Source organism: Ambystoma mexicanum, chromosome 3p (assembly GCF_040938575.1).
Source record: "Ambystoma mexicanum isolate Mex_15411 chromosome 3p, UKY_AmexF1_1, whole genome shotgun sequence".
Lineage (NCBI taxonomy): Eukaryota > Metazoa > Chordata > Amphibia > Caudata > Ambystomatidae > Ambystoma > Ambystoma mexicanum.
Window position 1 is genome coordinate 1,262,492,530 of NC_090925.1, and position 20,813 is coordinate 1,262,513,342.

The window sequence follows — 20,813 nt, forward strand, 5'->3', positions numbered from 1 at the left end:
AGGGCCAGAAATCTAGTATCCTGGTCAGCCTTTTCCTGTTGCAGTAGATCCATGTCCTCTTTTATTTTAATGATATACTGCGTACTATCATTTTCTGACTCCTGGCTCCTCTGCAGGCTCTGCTCAGAAGAGTCCAGATCAGATTGGGCCTTCTGTAATGCCAGCAGTTGCCTACTCGCCAGATCTTGGCCTTCAGCACATTTGTCCTGCATGGCTCCCATATGTAAATATAAATATGCCGCTACCCTGGCAATCTTGTTGTGCTCATCCTTGGCCTTAGAGGACATATATAGTTCACTCAGGGCCACATGTAAGGGACCCTGGTCTCTCCATATATCTGACCCCGTTTCCGTGATCTGGGGTGCGATTGCTTGCAACCAGACCGTCTGGTCCTGATGAGTCCACTCACCTCTCACAAATAGCTTATGTAAGAAGTGCTCTCTGGCTATTTTCATATCTACCAAGGTCGTCATTCTGGAATTTGAGTTCCTTCCTGACTTACAGAAGTTTGTATTTTATTTTTGCAAAACAGACCTTTTCCTTAGAACGTTCCTTTGAGGAGTGCTTTACAGCGTAACACAGCGTGGTGATCCGACCGGATATGTGTATCTGGTCAGCTGGCACACTGTATTAATCTGCACAAGTGATAGATCTAACCCAAACGTCCCGCTCGAGCCCCCAATTTGTAAGAGGATTCAATTCAACACTACAGCTAAGTCAATGCCTAGTCTGGGATACTGAATGGAAACCCTTATTGATATATCTTTATGTCTAGTTCATGCGTTCTGGATGACTACCCCTATATAACACCCCTCTCTTGGAATCCCCCTGACCCCACTGAGCCAAGAAGTAGTTCTGTTTTGCATGTTTAAAGGTTTATTTGGTAATTTAAACAATATATATATATATCACACTTTATAATAATTAATAATTGAATATCACACTTAATCTGATATGATAAAGATTAACAACGGAGAATCTGGCACTAGCACACTTCTTTATAATCAATGATGAGTGGTTATAGGATGGATAAGATAGCAACAATACTTTGATGGTTTCAAATGGATGCAATGTGGAATGAAATGCAGTACAGAAAATAACTTGATAGGATTTCAGCAAAAGACAATGTAATCACTTTCTTGGACAATTCACCTCCCCCCCCTTTATGCAATGCAAGGAAATGGAAGGAAAGCACACAGTTCTCAGAAATGCAATCAAATGTAATTCAGTTCACCCCAGCAAGCTTAGACTACAGAAGTTTGAAACACAGGACAAAAATGCTTTTATATGTGCTGGCAATGAAGTGAAAAATATGCTAAAATGCTTTTAATTCCCTCTAGAGGTTCAGGGTGAGTGGTATCAAGTTAATATTAGTCCAGGCTCACTCTAGCAATGATTCAGGGATGGTTCTTAAGAGGCAAACGAATTTTTAGCAAGGAAAGCAAGGAAGCTGCTGTTTTCACACGTGGAGAAATTTGCAAATCGCGGTAAAATTCGCGAGTGCGTTTTTCGCGATTGCGGCAACAGTATAGGGGGTAGGAATGCGCTTCCAGGTTCGGTGAAAAGCCAAGATTCCCAGCTTTCAGAGGAAAGTTACTGCAAGTCTCTACGACAAACGGTCACGGAGATATGAGCGATATGGTAAAGGTCGTTTTTCAGATTTGAAATTTTAAAAGTTCAAAGTGCCAAGTGACAGCTAGCAACTAGAAATGACAGGTGACAGTTAGGAGGCAGTTCTACTTAGATTAAAATAGCTTGGATTAGATTATTTTAACTAAGAGATTGGTTCTGCACAGTTCTGCTAGGTACTCACAATATATTTAGAAATAGAATGGTCCTCGCCACGGATCTGGTCAGGTTTTCTTCACTCGCCACGGACGGTCCTTGCGCACAGCGTCGGGGTCAGCTCTACTCTGCTGGTCTGGTCTGGGTCTCTGGTTCTGATCAGGTCTGTGGGTCCGGATACAGCGGTCTCCGGTTCAGCTGGTCTCTCTCTGGATACAACACTGCTCTCTGGCAAATGGCAAGAGTTCTTGCAAAGGATTCAAACAGCTCGCCTGGCTGTGATAATGGCAATGATTTGAGGCCTGCTATAAAAAAGGGATTTAGCTTGTAGTTGACCTCTCTGCTACAAATTCTGAAGTAAAGTCTTGGTCTGTGAAGGTGGATAGATTGAAGTCTCTATGTTGGCTCTCTGGAGGTTGATGGAGGTAAAGTATGGATTTTCCCGGCAGAGCGTCCCGCAGCAGATGGAATAGAATGTCCCTATCTGTCCTGTCTGTCTGTCTGCTTTTATGTGTTTTGAAAGTGGGTGTGTGAGCAGCATCACTAGCCAGCCCCTCTCCACTTGGCATTGGCCACTTCCTCCTCTTCCCCTTGATTGGGGGAATGAAATGAAGTGTCATCATGATGAGGTCTGTTTATGATACAGAGAACCCACCCCTGTCAACTTTACACACAATCTATATTTGATCAAAAAGACATATTTCATAGCTACACAGTGGTTTGAAATTACATGCACCCATCATGCATATCACTTGAGATATACCCTGTTCAAATCTGCTCTTCCTGAGAGCTTGCATTGAGAAATGGCAACATATTTCACTTTTTGGTCAAGTTACCAATATCAGATTCTTACTCAAATTTACCCAAATGTGTGCAAGGCATGCAGGCATTAATTGATGAAGTATCAGACTTTTCACATGCAGACATTTTAAGTAATACCCTCTTAACTGCTAGTTTGCCCCCAGATCATGCCACCGGTTCTAAAAACCTCTTAAAATGTGGGCAGAAAAATCCCAAGAATTATGGTATCATTTAAATAATTATGACAAGTCCGTACTATGAGTTATTCATCTTTTTCTAAAACCATATTCTGGCTACAGGGGTGTGGTTTCCCAAGTCACATGGTGTAGAAACCAGTTTTTCCACTTTCTTCAAGCTCAGCCTCTGTCTCCAGTTTCTCCCCCTCCCAGTTTCTGCCAAGCCAGCTTGCTCTCACATGCAGTGCTCCTCCCCTTTCCTTCCAGGAGGAAGCCACATTTACGACTCCCACCAATAAAACATTTGCCTGAGTCAGGACAGGGCTTTGTTCAATTTCCTGCAGAGCCCAGGTAATTCAATCAGAGAAGTGTCGGATCCCTTTTGGTGGGAGCAGCAAAAGGCAGCTAGGCCTAGGAGCTGCTGTGGATCCAGTTTCACTCCAATTGGGGGGAAGTTGTCAAGCAGAATCCAGTTCCTTAAGCCAGGCCCCAGCTAATGTCACTTTTAGTTACCCAGTTTTCTGCATTCAAATAAAACTAACCATTTTTACATATGCAGCTAGAATGCTGATTCTAAGTGTAAAACTATGACATTTAAACAATTGCAACCTATGTGACACTCAAAAGTAGGTCACTCATTTCTTTTAAACATTTAGGTTTTTAGTGTCTTTCAGTCCAAATGTACTTAAACTGCTGAAATCCACAGCTCAGCCAGTCTTGTATAAACCTTCAAGTCACTTCAGAATATAACTTTACATTGGATCCACCTCTCAGTAAGTCTTTCTTTGGCCTGCTTTGGGTTCATTTATTCAGTTTTACACACAAAAAAAAAAGTCTGGTGTTTTAAAACGCCGGCTTTCTGATATTGGTGAGTACTGGTAATGCAACCATTTTGGGGATTTTTCTTGGATTAATGCATTCCAAACAGGAATGGTTCTTACATGGTAGTAAATCCTTACTTAACATTGTTTTGATGGGGCTCCTTACAGTAAAATGGTTATGTGGAACCCCACAAAATGGTTGAATCTTTAAAGCGGTCTGGTGAGCCACGATTTCAGTAACTTTTTGACATCAGTAACAGTGGATTTTGTTAACAAAGATCTTTCTTTACACTGGTGGGTGGCAAGTGAGGTAACCATTTTGGTGTGCGCACAAACTGCGTGGTTCTCCTGGATTCTGGCGCACTTGTGGGCTTTTTGGCCATCTTGGATTTTCTAAGCCCACAGCACCAAATGTTGCAGCATGATAGCTCAAACGTGGGTCAGGACACCCAACAAGTCACACAACCTTGATAGAGATTGGCTAGTGTAAGAAAAGCATGGTGTCAACAGTAAGACAGACACAAGTGATCACAGTTCAAGGATGTTTATTGAACTTTAACAAGGGTGTGATAAACGCCTATCTAAGCCTAAATCTACAGATGGGAGCAATCTACGACCATCAAATAACAATAATGCAGTCCTAGTGGAGTCTTGTCAAAATGAAAGGGCCTATACTTGGAAAAAATTGCCAATCCTTACCGCTAATTAGTGTGGGGTAGTGTTCATGAAAAAGAAAGAAGTGTTCACAAAATGATGCATCAGGATGTTTGGGCCATTGGCCTCCCTTCCCCTTATTTTCAGGACGGGGCAAGGCGGTACACTCTAGCATAGCGCACACTCTGGCTTCTACGGCACGAGGATACAGTTCCATTACCAGCATCAGGACCTTCTGTGTCCAAGTCTCTTTACTTCTCAAAAGTGTCTTGATCCAGAGGGCCTGATGTACAAAAGCATGATATAAAGTTATTTTCTTCTTAGAAGGATTTAATTCAAGTGGTTTACCTTTGGATCCCCCTCAGCTGGGCTCAGACCCTTATCACAATCGTTACTGTGGATCCCTCTCTTTCAGGCTCAGAGCCCTCTGTCTACAATGTTCAGAGAATATTTTTCTCGGGGGACTCATGGTTCACTCTGGATCCCCTCAGCTGGGCTCAGATCCTTCCTTTTCCCAATTAATCTCCCTCAGCCGGGCTCGCACCAATTTTAGTTCATATAAATGTATCGAAGACATTTGAATGTGCACAGGGTTTAACTTGACCCGTTGCAGGACCACTTCGATCACAAAATTCACTTTATAATACTTTGCATCAGTTGGATACCTAACAGAGACTTTCGAATGAGCACCCAGGTGTTGCCGGACCACTCTGTCTAAGGTATCTTTCTTGGCCTCCTAAAGTTCAATTACTTCTTTGGTGTTCAGTTATATTTGCATCGTTCGTCACGCATGTTTCACACACTGTTCTCATTAGATCGCTTCATACAATGTTCCAACGTTGGTTCAAACACAGGCTGGTTTGGTATCGGTCTCGCCGACTCACCGGCTGTGCTGTCTTTACTGGCGCTGCTTTGTTGTAGGAGCCAAGGACAGTACCACAGCGCCAATTGCTCCTTTCCGCCTTGGTTATCGACGCGGGAGAGCCCTGGGTACCTCCGACACACAATGCAGGTTTTGTAAGCTTTAGTTCCTGGTCTTAGGTTTCTTACTTTCCAAGTTTCACGAAAGTAACGGTCTGAAAAGGTTAAGGGCACTTCCCTCCTAGCAACCCTCTCTGATCTCGCCGTCTTTCTTCTCGTATTAAACTGCCATCTTGGAACTGCTGTTTCCTCATGTGCTTTGCCTTGCTCAGTGTGCTTTCATGCTCCGTCTTTTATCCGTGTGGGGAAGTGTGATGGAAGTCCGTGTGTGTGTAATGATCAGTAATTGCCTGACCTTGCTTGATCATTTTATTGGGACATGTCAGGTATATGGCTCTGGTGTTAGTCCGTTGTCGCTCACGGTGAGCTGTCTGTGAGAAAGTGTTTGTGTTGGGAAAGTGGGGTGGGGGTTGAGTTCTTTGGTGTCCTACCTAGTTGGATGGGGAAAAGGTGTTACAGGGAAGGGAATACCGCATCTTACCATCCGATGTTCCACTTCCACTCCCCGAAGACCCTTCATCCAGGTGATCCTCCCGCACTGGTCCACCCCCAGGAACTGGATCCAAAAGCGCCAAGATACCCTTGGGTGGCCGCACGCTCAATCAATACTACTAACATGACAAAAGCGATGGTCGTGTCCTGGCCACCTGGATACGGATCCCTGGGGACTAGCGAGTGACACACCTTCAGATTTATCACATTAGACAGTAGTGTCTTTCCCTGTTCACCGGAATATGGGGGCCACTCAGAATCTGTTGACAGGGCTGATTCTGAAAATCATCTTAACACATACCATCAGGTAAACATGGGCATTTGTTCTCTGTAATTTCTAGTACCCAAAGAAGACAAGACCAAAAGGCTGATACTAGACCTAGGGCCAGCGAACAAGTATGTAAAACCACAACAGCTTAGCATGACGATCCTTCAGGAGGTAATCATAGAGGATGATTATATGGCAACATTGGGCATGAAAGATGCATGCTTATATATCGCAATGCCCCCAAGTCACAGGAAATAGTTGCTGTACAACAAAGGCATTTGTCACTTCCAGTTATAAGTACTTCCTTTTGGAATTGCATCGGCACATTGTGTGTTCACCAAGGTGCTTGCTGTGGTGGCGGCACACCTTCGCTGCCAAAATATTCCCATTTACCCTTATGTAGACTGGATAATAGGAGAGACGGAGGCTTGCATAACTGTAAAAAAAAAAAAAAAAAATGTGAACCTTCTCCACTGTCTGGATTTTTCAATCAACAAGGTCAAGTCTCAAACCATCACACACCAAACAATTCCACTGGCCAATTGTAAACACGGAACAGGCTATAGCCTATCCCTTGCAAGGACGAGTGTAACCATTGTTAGCCCAAATATTTTGTTATCAAGTCAGAGCACACAAAACAGTCAGGAAGCTGTTAGTATTGATGGCTTCTTGTATTTACACCATGTCTCTCGCACATCCATGTGTCAGTTACAGTAGTCGCTTGCACACCAATTGCTCAAGTGTCTGGCGTTTGGGACGTTCTAGTGGCAGTATCGCATTTGGCACACAGTCTACTATGGTGGAGACAAACGCATATGCTAAAAGGCATACCTCTCAACTGCCCTCCTGTTCAGATTACCATCACTACAGATGCCTCACAGGTCGCCTGGGGAGCCCGTTGTCAATAACTTGCTACTCATTGCGCATAGACACAGCAACAGGTGACCCAGCACATACATGTGTTAGAACTCTTAGCAGTAAAAATGGCACTATGCTCCTTCCAAACTCTGCTACAAAGCAAGGTTGGTGTGTTAGTGGGGTTGCTTCAAACATGCACCAACTTTTGAGGAAGTAAGAAAAATCAATGTTGCTTATCGTAAATGTTGGAGTCACTTTATTGATGATACTCAAGTTTTCCAGTTAAGTTGTTTTGCAGTGCTGGAGCCATTTTCACAAATGTTTGCTGTGTAGGGACCTGAGAGTTCAGCCGTGTCACTCTGACCACAGTAGCCACCTTTTAAGAGAGGTTTAGCTTCCATTTTTTGTCGGATGTGTTAGGTCCCCCATTAAGGTCTGTGGTTGTAGATCCCTCATCTAAGGGTTGTACAAAAACTGCCTTAACATTCACCAACTAGGTTGGCTTCTCAGAACCCTCCCATAGGGATGGTTATGAAAATTGCTCCTAGGAATACGTTGTAATTTGAAGGTGGGGGAAATACTTGAAAAATTCAAACGCATAACCTTTATAAAAAGGCAAATGATGATAATTCGGATCAAGGTCCCACAAAGACTCACTCAAATAACCAACTGTCAAGCAATGCAGTACAGTTAAGTAATAGTTGTTACCTTTAAGGCAATTTTAATGAGTTCAGTCTATAGAACTGAATACAAGAAACCCAGTAGTCAAGTACTGGTTAGAACTGTACAGTTACATTCTACTTACAGGTCCCAGGTGCAGGCCAAGGAGCTTGCATTGCAGCCACGCAGTTGGGAGTGCCAAGAGAGGACCCCCACCAGAAGAGATTCAGGTGCAGGGCCCAGGTTTGTCTGCCTGGGCTTAAGGAGAGATGCCTGCAGAGATTGGTCAAAATCCCATTGTAGAATCTTGTTGCGGTCAAGGTGGGCCTTAAAGGCAGATTGCACACACGGCCCAGATAAAGACAATCAATGCGGTTGTGGTTACAGAACTCTGAGAAGTCTACTAAAGATGAAGATTGATGACGACCTTCAGGTGATGAATGACGACAAAGAAGGAAAACACTGACCCGTTTATTGAAATATAGATGTACAGGAAAACCTTATTCACCCTCTCTTTTTACTTTCGGGCCAAGCTTTCTTTAATCAGTGTAGCCCAGACAAGCTGAGCTGGTGGTAGTAGTACCTTATTTTGAAACTTTGGTGCACCCTGAGCGGCTTTCTTTCAGCAATTTTGTTTCTAACATTGGTGGCCAAAATGGCTAACCTCTTTGTACAGGCTCTGTTTTTTAAGACCTCTGTCTTAGTTGGGAGGCTTCCTGCAATGCATTGGGGAGAAAATTGTAATTTTCATGAGCTCTGGCAGGAGCCTAGACTTGGAAGAGTCCTTTTGCGATTGAAATTGGTTTGAACTGGGCTGGGAATTCCTTGTCATTCTAATTCGCACCCAAACCAGAGTGATTTTATGAATGTGGCTGAGCTGGCTATTAATGATTGGACACTCTTTCAGAGTTTGAATGTTGCAATTCCTATTTTCTAATTTTACTATTGCATTGAGCCCCATTGACTATAATGGGAAAACTTTGATTAACATTCTAAACACCTAATTATCCAAAACTGGCTACTTGCCTGAAACAAGTGTTTAAACATTGTTTCTGTGAAGGGGTAGCCTGATCAATGTTGTTTTCCCAGTGTTGATGTGTGTTTTACGTATTCTAAGGTTGATATGTGCTAACACCCCCTCCCATTTAGTCTATGTAACAGTATATAACTTGCCAACTGTTTTTGGTCTGATGACCTAGTTGGTGTCCCAATAATACACTGATGTTGTGATGTGTACGTGTGTGTGTGTATATTCCTTACTTTGTAATATGTATTATATTACACCAGTGTTATTTAATAAATAGGTATATTGTTAATACTTTTGTGGATAATCTATGTTTCAACAACAAATGTTTTGGGTAACTATACTTTAACTAAACTATACTTTACACCAGGATCCTGATCTCCTTGGTCTAAGCTTTGCTTTTTAGTCACTCTTTCAGTGAGGGGTTGGTTACACTTTGTATAAACTCTGGCAGATCCATTAAGATTGTCTTACTGGATCGCTTTATCTAAAAAACTCTTTACACTTTCCTAACACAGTTTAGCAAGTGTCACTATAAGGATCCCCTTTAACGTTAGTGGGCGGGGAGGGGACACAGAATCAAGAAGAGTATCCCTTCCAGCCAATAAGAAGTCGGCCCATCCCTTCCATTCATTCCTATGATAGTGACTCCCACAGTTCAGCCTGTGCTACTCCACTGCGGTACAAACTGTCAAACTTTGTAACTGATGGTCCTGGCTGACATTTTACTTTGCAAGTGACACTAACAAATATGATCATGACCGTAGAACTCTCCAAGGGTCTCTAAGCCAATTGATTTCCTTACCTTCAATCTGCATCAACACCTTCCTTAACTTTGAGATTTAAAGTAACTCTATGGATGTTCTTTTATTCAAAGTAATGCTGTATTGCCCTGTATTCCTGTCAAGCCAGCTCACCTCCGAAGAGTTGGCCTTGATAGCTCGACCACAGATACCACTTATTGCGCCTAGATAGGTTTGCATATTACCTGTTTGCATAGGTTGGGCAAGGTAACCCCATTCCCTAAACGCAGGGATTTGAGAATCTGCTTAACAGCGAGTACTGGTCAAATGCAATACCTATTTTCACATACCTCCCTTGGATGATTTGCTCCAAAATTTACTGTACAGTGACTATGGGGGGGTGTAAGAAGGAACATGTAGGCATTGGCAATTAGTATGTGTCTTGCCCTTGCATGTTTGTTCCCACTCTTTGCCTTCTCTTGTAAACTTTGGGCTCTCTTCTCATACTGTTCTGTTCTAGTTCCCTTCAAAGGTTGAAGTCTTGGGCACCCCCGATCTGAAGATGAAGTTTGTGTGCAGCCAGTGCTGGCAACATGGAAATGTAATTGAGCCTGACAAGGACTTGAAGTACTGCAGTGCCAAAGCACGACACAAGTAAGTGCCGTGAGTGAGTGAGTGAGTGAGTGAGTGAGTGAGTGAGTGAGAATATATATATATATATATATATATATATATATATATATATATATATATATATATATATGCTGAGTGAATTGGTAAGGCCGGGGAATAATGCACCAAAACATCCTTGCCATGCGCACAAGGGGGATTGGTGAGGCAAGACAGTAGGGAGTAAACATTAACAGTTGTTCAATGTTTTCTATTACCGAGCATGGTAAGCTATGTGATGCTGTACATTTTTGAAGTCATAAAAGGACACGGTAGGATTTTCTGACCTGGAAGGCCCTTAAGGCTGGCATGTTTCTATGACTGAAACAAAATATGAAGATTATTGGATTAAGCCATGTGATTTTAATGACAGTAGTCTTTTATACCGCAGTAGTTACAACGGTTCTAGACTGCAAGCACAGAGAATTGTGTTATCCAGACAGGATTCTGACTGGAAAGGGGGCATAGGAGGGCAGGGTAAATGCAGCTTTGGACAAACTGAGCATGTATTATTGATGAGGCATAGCTTAGGCAGGAAGATTGGGGAAGGGGGCTTGTTTAAGCTTGGATTTGTGTAAATCCCAGTATGCTGCCTTGAGCCGGGTGGCGCTAGAAGGTGTAAGCTAATGTGGTACAAAATGCTAGAGGCAACTATACTTGGGTGGTGGAAATTGATTCTCCAATAACAAGTACCATTAGTAGGTGTGTTGTGTGATGGGCTTGCTGTGCACATGCGTTCCTTTGAAGCATGGAGGCTTGCTTGGGTATGGGAACAGATATCACCACCATATCTCGCCCCAGTAAGTTGTACCTCGTACTGCCCACCCTCAGGCTGTCAGTAAGGACAGGGTCAAGAGGCGACAGAGCAGAAAGGTGAGTGTGGAAGAGTGAGGTTAGTTGGGGGAAGAAATGTATGGGATGAGATGGTGGAGGGGGCCCCAAGATCCACATACCAAAATGGCATGTACACCATCCCATATTGCACTAAATCACTGGGAAGCGAAGTGTGACGAAAGCTGAACAGTAGAATCGTCTTTGGGTAATGTGGTATTATTCTTGGTCAGTAGATACTGAATTCCCACAGTGGAATACTCGTCAAAAGAGAAGTTGCAATTTAATGACTTACTCTGACACAACTCCATCTTTTTCTATTCTCCTTTCTCCAGTTACACTAAGGACCGACGAATCCTTCTAGTAATGTCAAAAGCCAAGAAGAAGTGGATTGCTGTTAGACCACTACCATCTGTCCGGAGTTTCCCTCAGCAATATGATGTGAGCATTGAAGGTGGGGAGGAAATAAAAGACTGGTGAGGAGAACTAGAAGAGCAGTAAGGATAGGGGCAGACTTAGTAAAATGTCACGAGAGCATGGCATGTGATTGAGCCAGCCACCTGTCCTAGATTCGTATTACAGGCACTGGTGTGTCAGGAAATCTCCAGATGTAGGCACTGTCGACACCGACCTTGATGGAAAACACAAAACATATAGTGTGTTTGGAATGTACAGTGATTTGTTTACGCTTTACATTCTGTACATTTGAATTTCTCTTGAAGTGATTCTCTTTTTTTCAGTGGATAACATGGGAGGAGCCCATCTAGGGCGTGGTTTGTCAACCGACTGAATAGTAAAATCCAGTTAGGTTTTCATATGAAATATGAATAATTCCGTACAGGTTAATTTTGAAAACCTGGCTGAATTTTACTTTTGCAATCGGCCACTAGTATTCAACATCCCATTCATTACTCTCCCTCCTTTTAAGTAAGCACTTGAAAGATCAGTCTCTTTAAAACATTTAATAAGCCTAATGCCATGTAGAGGGCTATTACAAATTATTTCTGTAGCAGTTGTCTCTGCAAGGTATTTCACAGTTAACAGGTGCCATGGTGATTTATGGTTGCTGTTTTCTTTGGTTGGGTAATGGACATTGGTAGGGCTACTTACTGGTGGTAGCGTGATTGATTGCTGGTAGGCAAATGGCAACTTATATGATGTCAAGGTTTAGACTTGTAGAAGCGGATGGAACTTCCACAAAGTATGATCACTGATAAAAAGGAACTACCCAGGGACGTTGGGGCCAGATTCTCCAGTGAGCACTTCCTGCAGTATGACAATTATACAATAGTGAATAATAATTCTATAATTTCACATGCTTTGCATTATTCACTGTTCTAAGCATCATAATCATTAATATATCTGCTTCATTAAGTGAGGCAATGGGAACTGCTCGTAAGGCCACCATACATCCTTATGAGCTTTTGTCAGTATTTTTTCTTTCTGAACTTATGGGGGTTTCTGTTATTTCTTTCCTTCTGAAAATCAAATATTTGTCATTTTTGTAACACATCAAATCCCCATTAATCGGTTACACTTTCAATAAGAAAATATTTGCTTCATATCAGTGTTCAAGATGTTCCCTCCGCACTCGCTCCCCCATGCCCCTATGCATAGTCCATAACCGAAACAAAAGAAATAAAACGAAACAAAATTTCCTTCACAGTCGCATCCGCCTTGCACCTTCCTTAACGCCGATTGGTTTCCTAACGGCTCAATGGCCATACTGTGTGTAAAAGGGGAGCCACTCACGTTCTATGTCCCTGAGGGTTTCAGCAAGCAAGTGCGTAAGATACTCCATCTCATAGATTGTTTGCACCTTTTGCACCCACTCCAAGGTGGTCCCCTCTCTTTTCCCGTGCTGGGCCACGCAACTGCGTGCAGCAACAATCAAAGTACGCACCATATGACCCTCTACCCGTGTGTCCTCCTGTTCTACCTCCACCCCAAATGACAAGAGCTCTGGTTCTCTCTAGGCTGAACTATTGCAACAGACTCTTTCTAAATCTGCCTGCCTCTACTCTCCGCCCTCTGCAACTTATTCAGAACAGGACTGCGAGACTTGTCCTTGGCCTCAAGCCCAGGGATCGTATCTCTCCAGGATTGAAATCTCTGCACTGGCTCCCAGTGGCTGCGAGGATTAAGTTCAAAACCCTCTGCATTGTCCATAAGGCCTTCTGGGGCCTGGGGCCTCAATACCCTCAACTCTCTCTTCCTAAATATCTTCCTTCTCAAGCTCATCCGCCTCAAACTCCCTCAGGGTCAGCCGCTTCTCCAAGCAACGAGTTGGTGGTAGATCTTTCTTCAGCTTGCGCCTCCCTCTGGAACAGCCTCCCTGAAATTTGAGGGGAACCATATCCGGTTCTGGAAGCACCTCAAAACCTTTCTCTTTGCTTCTGCTTTTTCTCTTCCTCTCCCCTGCTGACCTCCTGGCTGAAACTGAAACTGCACCAGTTTCCTGGTCACCCTCTGATCTCGGGCCCAAGTCTCTCCCCCAGCAATCTCACACACCTGCACTGCCTGCCTGGCAACCCCTGCACTTGGGGACTGTTTCTGTATCCCTACTGTCCCACTACCAGCACTTGAAACCTGATTTATGTACTTACATTTGCACTTGCCACCTGCTGGCCGTTACTTTTACTTGTTATTATTCTATTCCCATGTATTGCACTCTCCTTCCCCCATCCCATGCACTTGCGTGATCTGAATGACACTTGGCCTAGTAGAATCGTTGTCTCTCCTCCCTTCGTTCCCCCTCCCCTGCCTCGTAGTGCCTTGACACACTTGTGTATTGGCATATTATAAATGCTATACCGTATCTTATCATATAAATAGCAGCAAACTCTGCAAAAGCTCCCTTTTAAATCCCATCCAGGTCTTTAAGCCACAACAACACTTCCTTCCACTACCTCTGCATGTAGGAACACCCCCACCACATGTGAAAGTAGTCAGCCTGCGTCTGCTTGCATCGCCAACATCTCGAATCCGCCCTGTGTACATTTTTGCTAACCATGCCGCCACGTATTGCCAGCAGTGGATTTTCTTGTATGCCTGCATTCTGTGTTGCAGGGTCTGCGTGGTGTTCCTGACCCCTCCACAGATGGTCAGCCATGTCTGGTCGGACATGTCTATTGCCAAATCCCTGACAATATACTTATTCCTCGCCAGTAGACAATCAGTGTGGTCACAATGCCCTAATTCAGTGTACACCCTCAATATACGCCCTTTAGTACCACTACCGTGCAGCAAGATCCCTTTGATGGGGGTTAGTTTCCTGCAGACATTCTCTCCCCATCTAGAACTGGTCATCGCCCCCTTAAATTGTAGATAGTTTCCCTATACATAGAGATTACTCTAACCTGGCCAGGGGTAGAAATTCACTGCCCTCCTACAACTGGCCTGCCCTTGATAGTCCTGCCTCGTACCAGGCCTGATAGTGCCCCGGGTCAACAATCTCATCCCTCGGGGGTGGCGCCCATACACAGCTGAGAGGTGATGGCCATGACGAGACCCAGCGAGTACCTCCCCCTCCCGCCACACTGACCAAAATACAGCCAAAATCAGGTGTGTTAACACCCTTCGGAAGGGGAGTTCTTTTTGCGAGACCCAGAGCCATTCTCCCAGCGTGACCAGCGCCAAGACCTAGTTATCCATGTGGACCCATTGCTTCTGTGTGGTAGTGTCCATGAGGTCCACCATGATCTGCATTTGTGCCTCCCCGTAGTATGCTGCCATATTGGGAAGACCCACTCCCCCTTCATCCCCCGACTGAACCAGTATTCTATATGCTACCCGTGGTCTCACCCACAGAAAAAGCATAGCAATGCCTTTGGGATCTTGGCCAAGAAAGGGGACAGGACCACTATCTGGAGCATTTGAAACAAAAATAGAAACTTGGGAAGGACTGCCATCTTAATACAGTAAAGACGAGCCGTCCAAGAGAGTGTGAGCTGCCCCCAGCGATGCAAGTCTTATCCCAGAGTGGGGTGTAGTTCTTGTCAAAGAGATCCGTCATTTCACTAGTGATTTCAACTCCCAAATATCTGAATCCCTCCTTTTTTTTTTTTTGCTTGACTCCCATATCTCTCGGGAGGTCCCCATCTTCCCCGTCCCATTCCGGACCTAAAATACCAACTTCTCAAGGTTGACCTTATACCCGACAGCTCCCCATATGTTTGGAGACCCCAGAGGAGCGCTGGGATCGATGTCCTTGGATCCATAACAAAGAGGAGTGCATTCTTTTCCCCCTAGGCGGACTTCCCTCACCTCGGAATTGTTCCGCTACTCAATTCCCCAGGATTCCATCACTAACGCATATTAAGGGAGAGGTGACATCCCTATCTATTTCTCCCCTACCAGGTGTATTGCCCTTGATAACCCTCCATTGACCACCACTCTTGCCCGTGGCGCAGAGTACAGGGCCGGAAACCCACCCCTTACTCTTGGCCCCATATACCAATCTTCCCCAGTACACCCCTCATGAAAGACCAGTTAATCCAGTCAAAAGCCTTTTCAGCATCTAGGGAGAGGAGCACTGCCCCCTCTCTCCTCACCTCTGGGGCCTGGAGTATGTGCACAGTCTTGAGCAAATAGTCTGAGCCCTGCCTATTCTGAATGAACCCTGACTGGTCAGCATGCACCAACCATGGTATGAGTACCTCCAGCCGCAATGCCAATACCCTAATATCTTGGCATCGGTTTTCAACAGGGAGATGGGGCAGTACGAACCACAATACGTAGGGTCCGTACCTTGTTTAGTTATGACCGCAATGAGAGCTACCAGAAAGCAGGGGGGGATATCTGCCGCAGCTTGGATTGAATGTAAGAGGTTGGCCATGGGACCCGTTAGTTCCTGGAACTGTTTATAAAAGGCCAAGGTGTAGCCATCTTCCCCTGGTGCCTTTCCTGACTTTAGGTGGGCTGTGGCTCCCAATACTTCCTTCCCAGTCATTTCTGCCTCCAACGCAGCCCTTTCCCCACCTGTCAATCTCGGCATTGGAAGCCTCCCAAGTATTCCTGTATGGCCCGTCCTTTTTCTCCCAGGGGCTGATAGTATAAACCCTCATAAAACTGAGCAACACATTCGGGAATGTTGCCCTGGCCCCCTAAAAGATCCCCCTCTGGCGCACGTATGCGTGTCACTCTTTTCTCCACCCTGCGTTCCTTTATTCTATTGGCTAGCAGGGTCCCCTCTCGATCCCCCTTTTCATAATATTGCGGTGTGGCGTAGCACCATTTTCTTTAACACTTCCCCAATCAAGAGTGAGGCTGTGCCCTCATCCCTCCAAGGTCCCTCCACAACTTCCCCCTGAGCAGCCCTCTCTCTCTCTCTTCTTCCGGGTACCCTCCTGTATAATGCACGCCCTAAATGTGACGTTGGCCGTCTCCCATACCATTTTCCACTGCACCTCCCCTGTGGCGTTCATCTCAAACAAGTGCCCAATCTCTTTCTGGAGATATTCTCTAAAGACTGTGTCTTTGAGGAGTCATTACACCACCACCTCGGGGTTCCGCATCATCACACCTCCACCCCATCCCACTACTACAATCTCGTCTTCCGACCAAGTCACTGATTCCACTTTCTGGGACTCTACCAATACTCCCTGCTCCTTGGGGACCAGCAGGAAATCAATTCTCATGTAGGTTTGGTGGCGAGAAGAAATTGTAACCACTCACCTGGGGGTTTGTAGATCTCCACACATCTTCCCAGAAGTGGTCTTGGAGGAGCTGCGCCTTCGCCTTGTGTTCCCTCCCCTGCGGTTTGACCCGCCCCCCCGCACTGACCACCAATCCACAGCAGGGTCTACTATGACATTAAAATCGCCACCCACCATTGTTGGTCCCTCCCCCCACTGCTCCAACACTAAGAAGATTTTCCTAAGAAAGATCAATTGGTGCCCATTGGGGGCATACAGAGATGCCAGGGTAATCATTGTCCCATTCAGGCACCCTTTTACCGCCACAAATAGTTCTCCATAACCCCTCCAAACCTGTACCTCCATCAGCTGTGCAGACAATGCCCACTCCCTCCTTCTTTAAACTCACCAGGTTAAAAAAGCCAAAAAGGGAAAAGAGAAAAGAAGAACAAAAAGGGTCTGAAAAATGCAGCATGAAATGTAAACATTAATTCTGGTAAATAGCTGCGCAATACAGCGCAAAATGATCTTAGGGACAACTATTATCCTGAAGAAGACATACAGATTATTGAGAATAAGGAACACGTAAGTGATCCACAACCTAGGTCTGTGAAATTGGGGCAGGTTTCCATGAAAACTCATAGTGAGAAAGGGGTTCAGGTGGATTCAATGTTGCTGACAGTCGGTGAACCCAGGTTAATAGTTGCTATGAAACATAAAAGACAGAGAGCGAGGAAATCTCTAGTTCCGACTTTCTTTGAGATATTTTAAAAACACAAGCAAGTTCAAGAGACTATGGAGAGTCCGATAGAGGATTCATTGGTTTAGTTTAGTTTTGGACAAAAAGACAGTAACCCTGAATTATAGTCTATAGAGGGGAGAGTTTTGGATAAACTACCCAGTGCCCATGGTAAAGAGGGACATCAATCTTCCAGTGAACATAGTATGTTGGAGAAGGTTAGCCTCCTACTAAGCAGTCAGCTCGAAGAAGTCGATATAAGGGCAATTGTAAAAAATATTTTGAATCCAATATCTGCCCAGCCTGTTCTTGAATCAACTGGGGACATCGGATTTCCAGGCAAGTGACAAACAGAGATTGCTGCTGGAATAGGGAGGGCAGAGAAAGTAATCTATATGAAGGTCTAGTTGAGATTAATCCCAATAATATTTAAGCAATATACTTAAGAACTCCCGCTATAATGTAGGGGGAAATTATGATCAATTCCTGAGAGATCCTATTTTTTCTGATGAACCGAGTCTTATAATTAACTACATGTTTGACGAAGGCGGCCCAAGCTCCCTTAATAGAGAGCACTTGTTGGCACTCTGCAGCGAAATTCTGGCGTTACGTCTGATAATGTCAAATGATATTAAATTGGTTGATTTTACACATCTTAAAAGATATTATTAGGTCAGATTAGTTATTCCATCAGAGATTGTTTTTGAATTAATACTAAATGAAGCATCGAATTTCCAATGGCTGGGCTATGACTTGGTCCCTTTTTGGACGACTCGGGTTAACAGGCGTCCGGTAGCTGATTCCAACTGATCACCTAAAAAGGATCAATCTGCTACCCATATGCCATCTGGACCAATGGTTGAGGGAGACAGTGACTGGCACAGATTGGCATGCTCGTTTACAAATGCCATCTCACAACTATGGGACTTTAAGGGTCATCTTTAGTGACTATTAATACTAAAGGCAACCACATAAAGTGGCATAATGATAATGTTAAGAAAATTAATTTGTTTCTACTTGAAGAATTTGAAAATTCATTTTATGAAGCCAAATTGTACACCTATTCAGTCTCATCCAGGGGCCCATATGTAAAATCTGTGTTGGACCCATTCCCTTGTGTTAAAGGGATTCAGAAAAATGCTAAGAAACATCGTCATAAGAATGATCCACTGGACCAAAAGTTGAAGAAGGCATGTCGTAAAGAAATTTGTATGTTGAAGGTTTCCTCTAAAAATACACTCAATATCTTTAAGGCTATTAAGTCATCTAAACCGAAATTGAAAAATAGGTTGAAGCATTACCGTCACCAATTGTACCAACAGGATAGTGAGGATATGTTGCCAGCGCTATATCATCATTGGAATTCCAATTTTTTTGCTCTAACGAGTGCACTTGAGTTGATACAAATGGTAAGCCAAACTAACCCAATATCTGAAAATTCTTGGGGTACTCATACTTGCAATTGTAGAAGACTAATCAATTTTCAACTGTCAATCACGGCTGCTTATTAAATACTGATAGGTATCTAACTTCTTCTGCACTGGATATGAAACGGGTGATTGTAAAGTCTAACCCATCCAGGGCTTGTGGCCCGAATGCTTTGGCAAATATTGTGTTTAAACAGAATTCAACACTGTGGTCTAAAATACTACTTATATTGTTTAAGGACATTATTGCAACTAGGACAATGCCGATTTCATGGGGAACATTTATGTAATTCCTATATTTAAGAATGGGGACAAAAGAATTGCTAGTAATTACTGACTGAAATCAATAATGGATGCAGATTCCAAAATCTTCTCAGCACTGTTATTGCAACACATTGAGGAGTGGTGTAGTACTAATAGCATTCTTAGTCCGTACCAAATATGTTTTAGAAAATCTACTGGAACAGATTGTGGTGGAGTATTGCTCAATAGACTTCAGAATTCTGCTCTGAAGGGGGGTGGTCAGCCTGTTTATATTGCATCCATGGATTTATCTATGGCATTCGATAAAGTTGACCGTCTTACTCTGCTGAGGAAACTTGTCAAACCTGGACTACCTGATGGCCTTTTGAGTATGTTAGTACACTTACACAAATCTTCCTGTATTCAAGTGAGGCTGAATAGTTTTGGTTTGTTATCTCATCCAATACGCATGCAGAATGGCTTGAGGCAGGGATGCACTTTGGCACCCTACCTCTTCAACATTTATGTGGCAGATATAGGAGAGACGATGTCGCCTCATTTATTCCTCTAAGTGTGGGAAGGGAAAAAATCATATGGGCTGCAAATGCGGATGACTTCCTCCTTTTTGACCATACCCCCATCGGATTACAACGTTTATTAGTGGCATTTGAACTTTATATGGACAAAAACAACTTGACCATAAATCCACATAAGTCTGTAATCTTGCAGATGGGCAAACAGATGGGTGCTAAATCTTTCTCCTGGTTAAGTGGAAAAGCAAAATTGCAAACTAAATCCATGGTGTATTTGGGCTTTCCTATCATTTCTAAGCCCAAGAAGTTCTTTTATAGGAGTTATGTGAGAGAGAAAACGCTGGTCCTGATTAGACAAACGGAAAAGGTAAACATGAAGTACGGGACATTTTATATTGCTAAAGTTTTACCTAGGTTGACATATGGTTTAGAACTTTTTCCACTATGGATTTTGACAGAACTTCATGTCTTGGAGCCTTTAATATGGAGATCAGTTTTTTATCATTTACCTAAATGTGTCCCTATTAGCGCTATTAGATATGAATTGGGATTACAATCGTTGCAGAGTTGGGTTGTCTGGTGCAGATTTTTCGCTACTTGGGAAATTCTATACTAACCCTACATAAACTCTTTACTCTGTAATGACTAGGGAAGTGAGAGAAGGCCATTTAGAAAATGGATTAATTTATGAGTATATTAATGAATGTTTGTCTAGGTTAACTGATTTCAACATTTCACTTGAAACCCTACTAACGTACCCAAATAAAGCAAAGGGAATTATTGTTTGTAATGATTGGTCTCATACTATTGACATGGTTATGAAATGTGGTCTTTACAAGCATATCGCATCTCCTCCGAATGAATTAGGACATGCAGAATTATACCTACGTCATTTTCCTAGCAAAAAGCTTTGTAATAATTGTATGCGTTTTAGAATGAATGTTTTATCAACAAATGACATGCTAAGTATTAGGAAAGTGCAATTAGAACATCTGCGTGTCGATTCTGTTAACAAACATCAGAAACAGAAACCTTGCTGCATTTATTGTTGTACTGCCATGCTTTGAGGCTTCAGAGAATTTAATATTTTGGAAAATGTGTAAGTTCAAAGGAAAATATACAGCTGGAACTTTTATGGAGGTCTATGTTGCACGGGAAAGCGGTTTCTTTGAAGCTGGCAGACTTGAGTTTTCTATTTAATGGCGAAAACTATTTTAGCGGACTATGTTAAAGGATCTTAATGTTGTGTTATGTATGTATCTGTGTGCTGTTTTAATTTTGCGAAGGTTTGATTAAACCAACACAAACAAAATAATAAATAATAGAAGTTAAAGCAGAATGTATAAAAATATAGGTATTTATTTAGGCCTTGGACAAACTCTCAGCAATAAAAAATCACATGCAAATAACACACTAAAACATTCACTACTACTATATACACATTCACTTTAGTGTGCTCTAAGAGCGCCAGC

The 20,813-nt window shown here is 43.4% G+C and overlaps 1 protein-coding gene across 3 annotated transcripts in view; it reads left to right on the forward strand.

Annotated features, from left to right (window-relative positions):
* ZC3H7B (zinc finger CCCH-type containing 7B) overlaps positions 1–20,813 on the forward strand; it is a 1,285,355-nt gene that overhangs the window by 984,630 nt on the left and 279,912 nt on the right. For all 3 annotated transcript variants that reach the window (XM_069652753.1, XM_069652751.1, XM_069652754.1), the window contains exons 20-21: positions 9,784–9,917; positions 11,099–11,204. In XM_069652753.1, the coding sequence (XP_069508854.1) occupies positions 9,784–9,917; positions 11,099–11,204 (240 nt within the window). The remainder of the gene's footprint in view (positions 1–9,783; positions 9,918–11,098; positions 11,205–20,813) is intronic.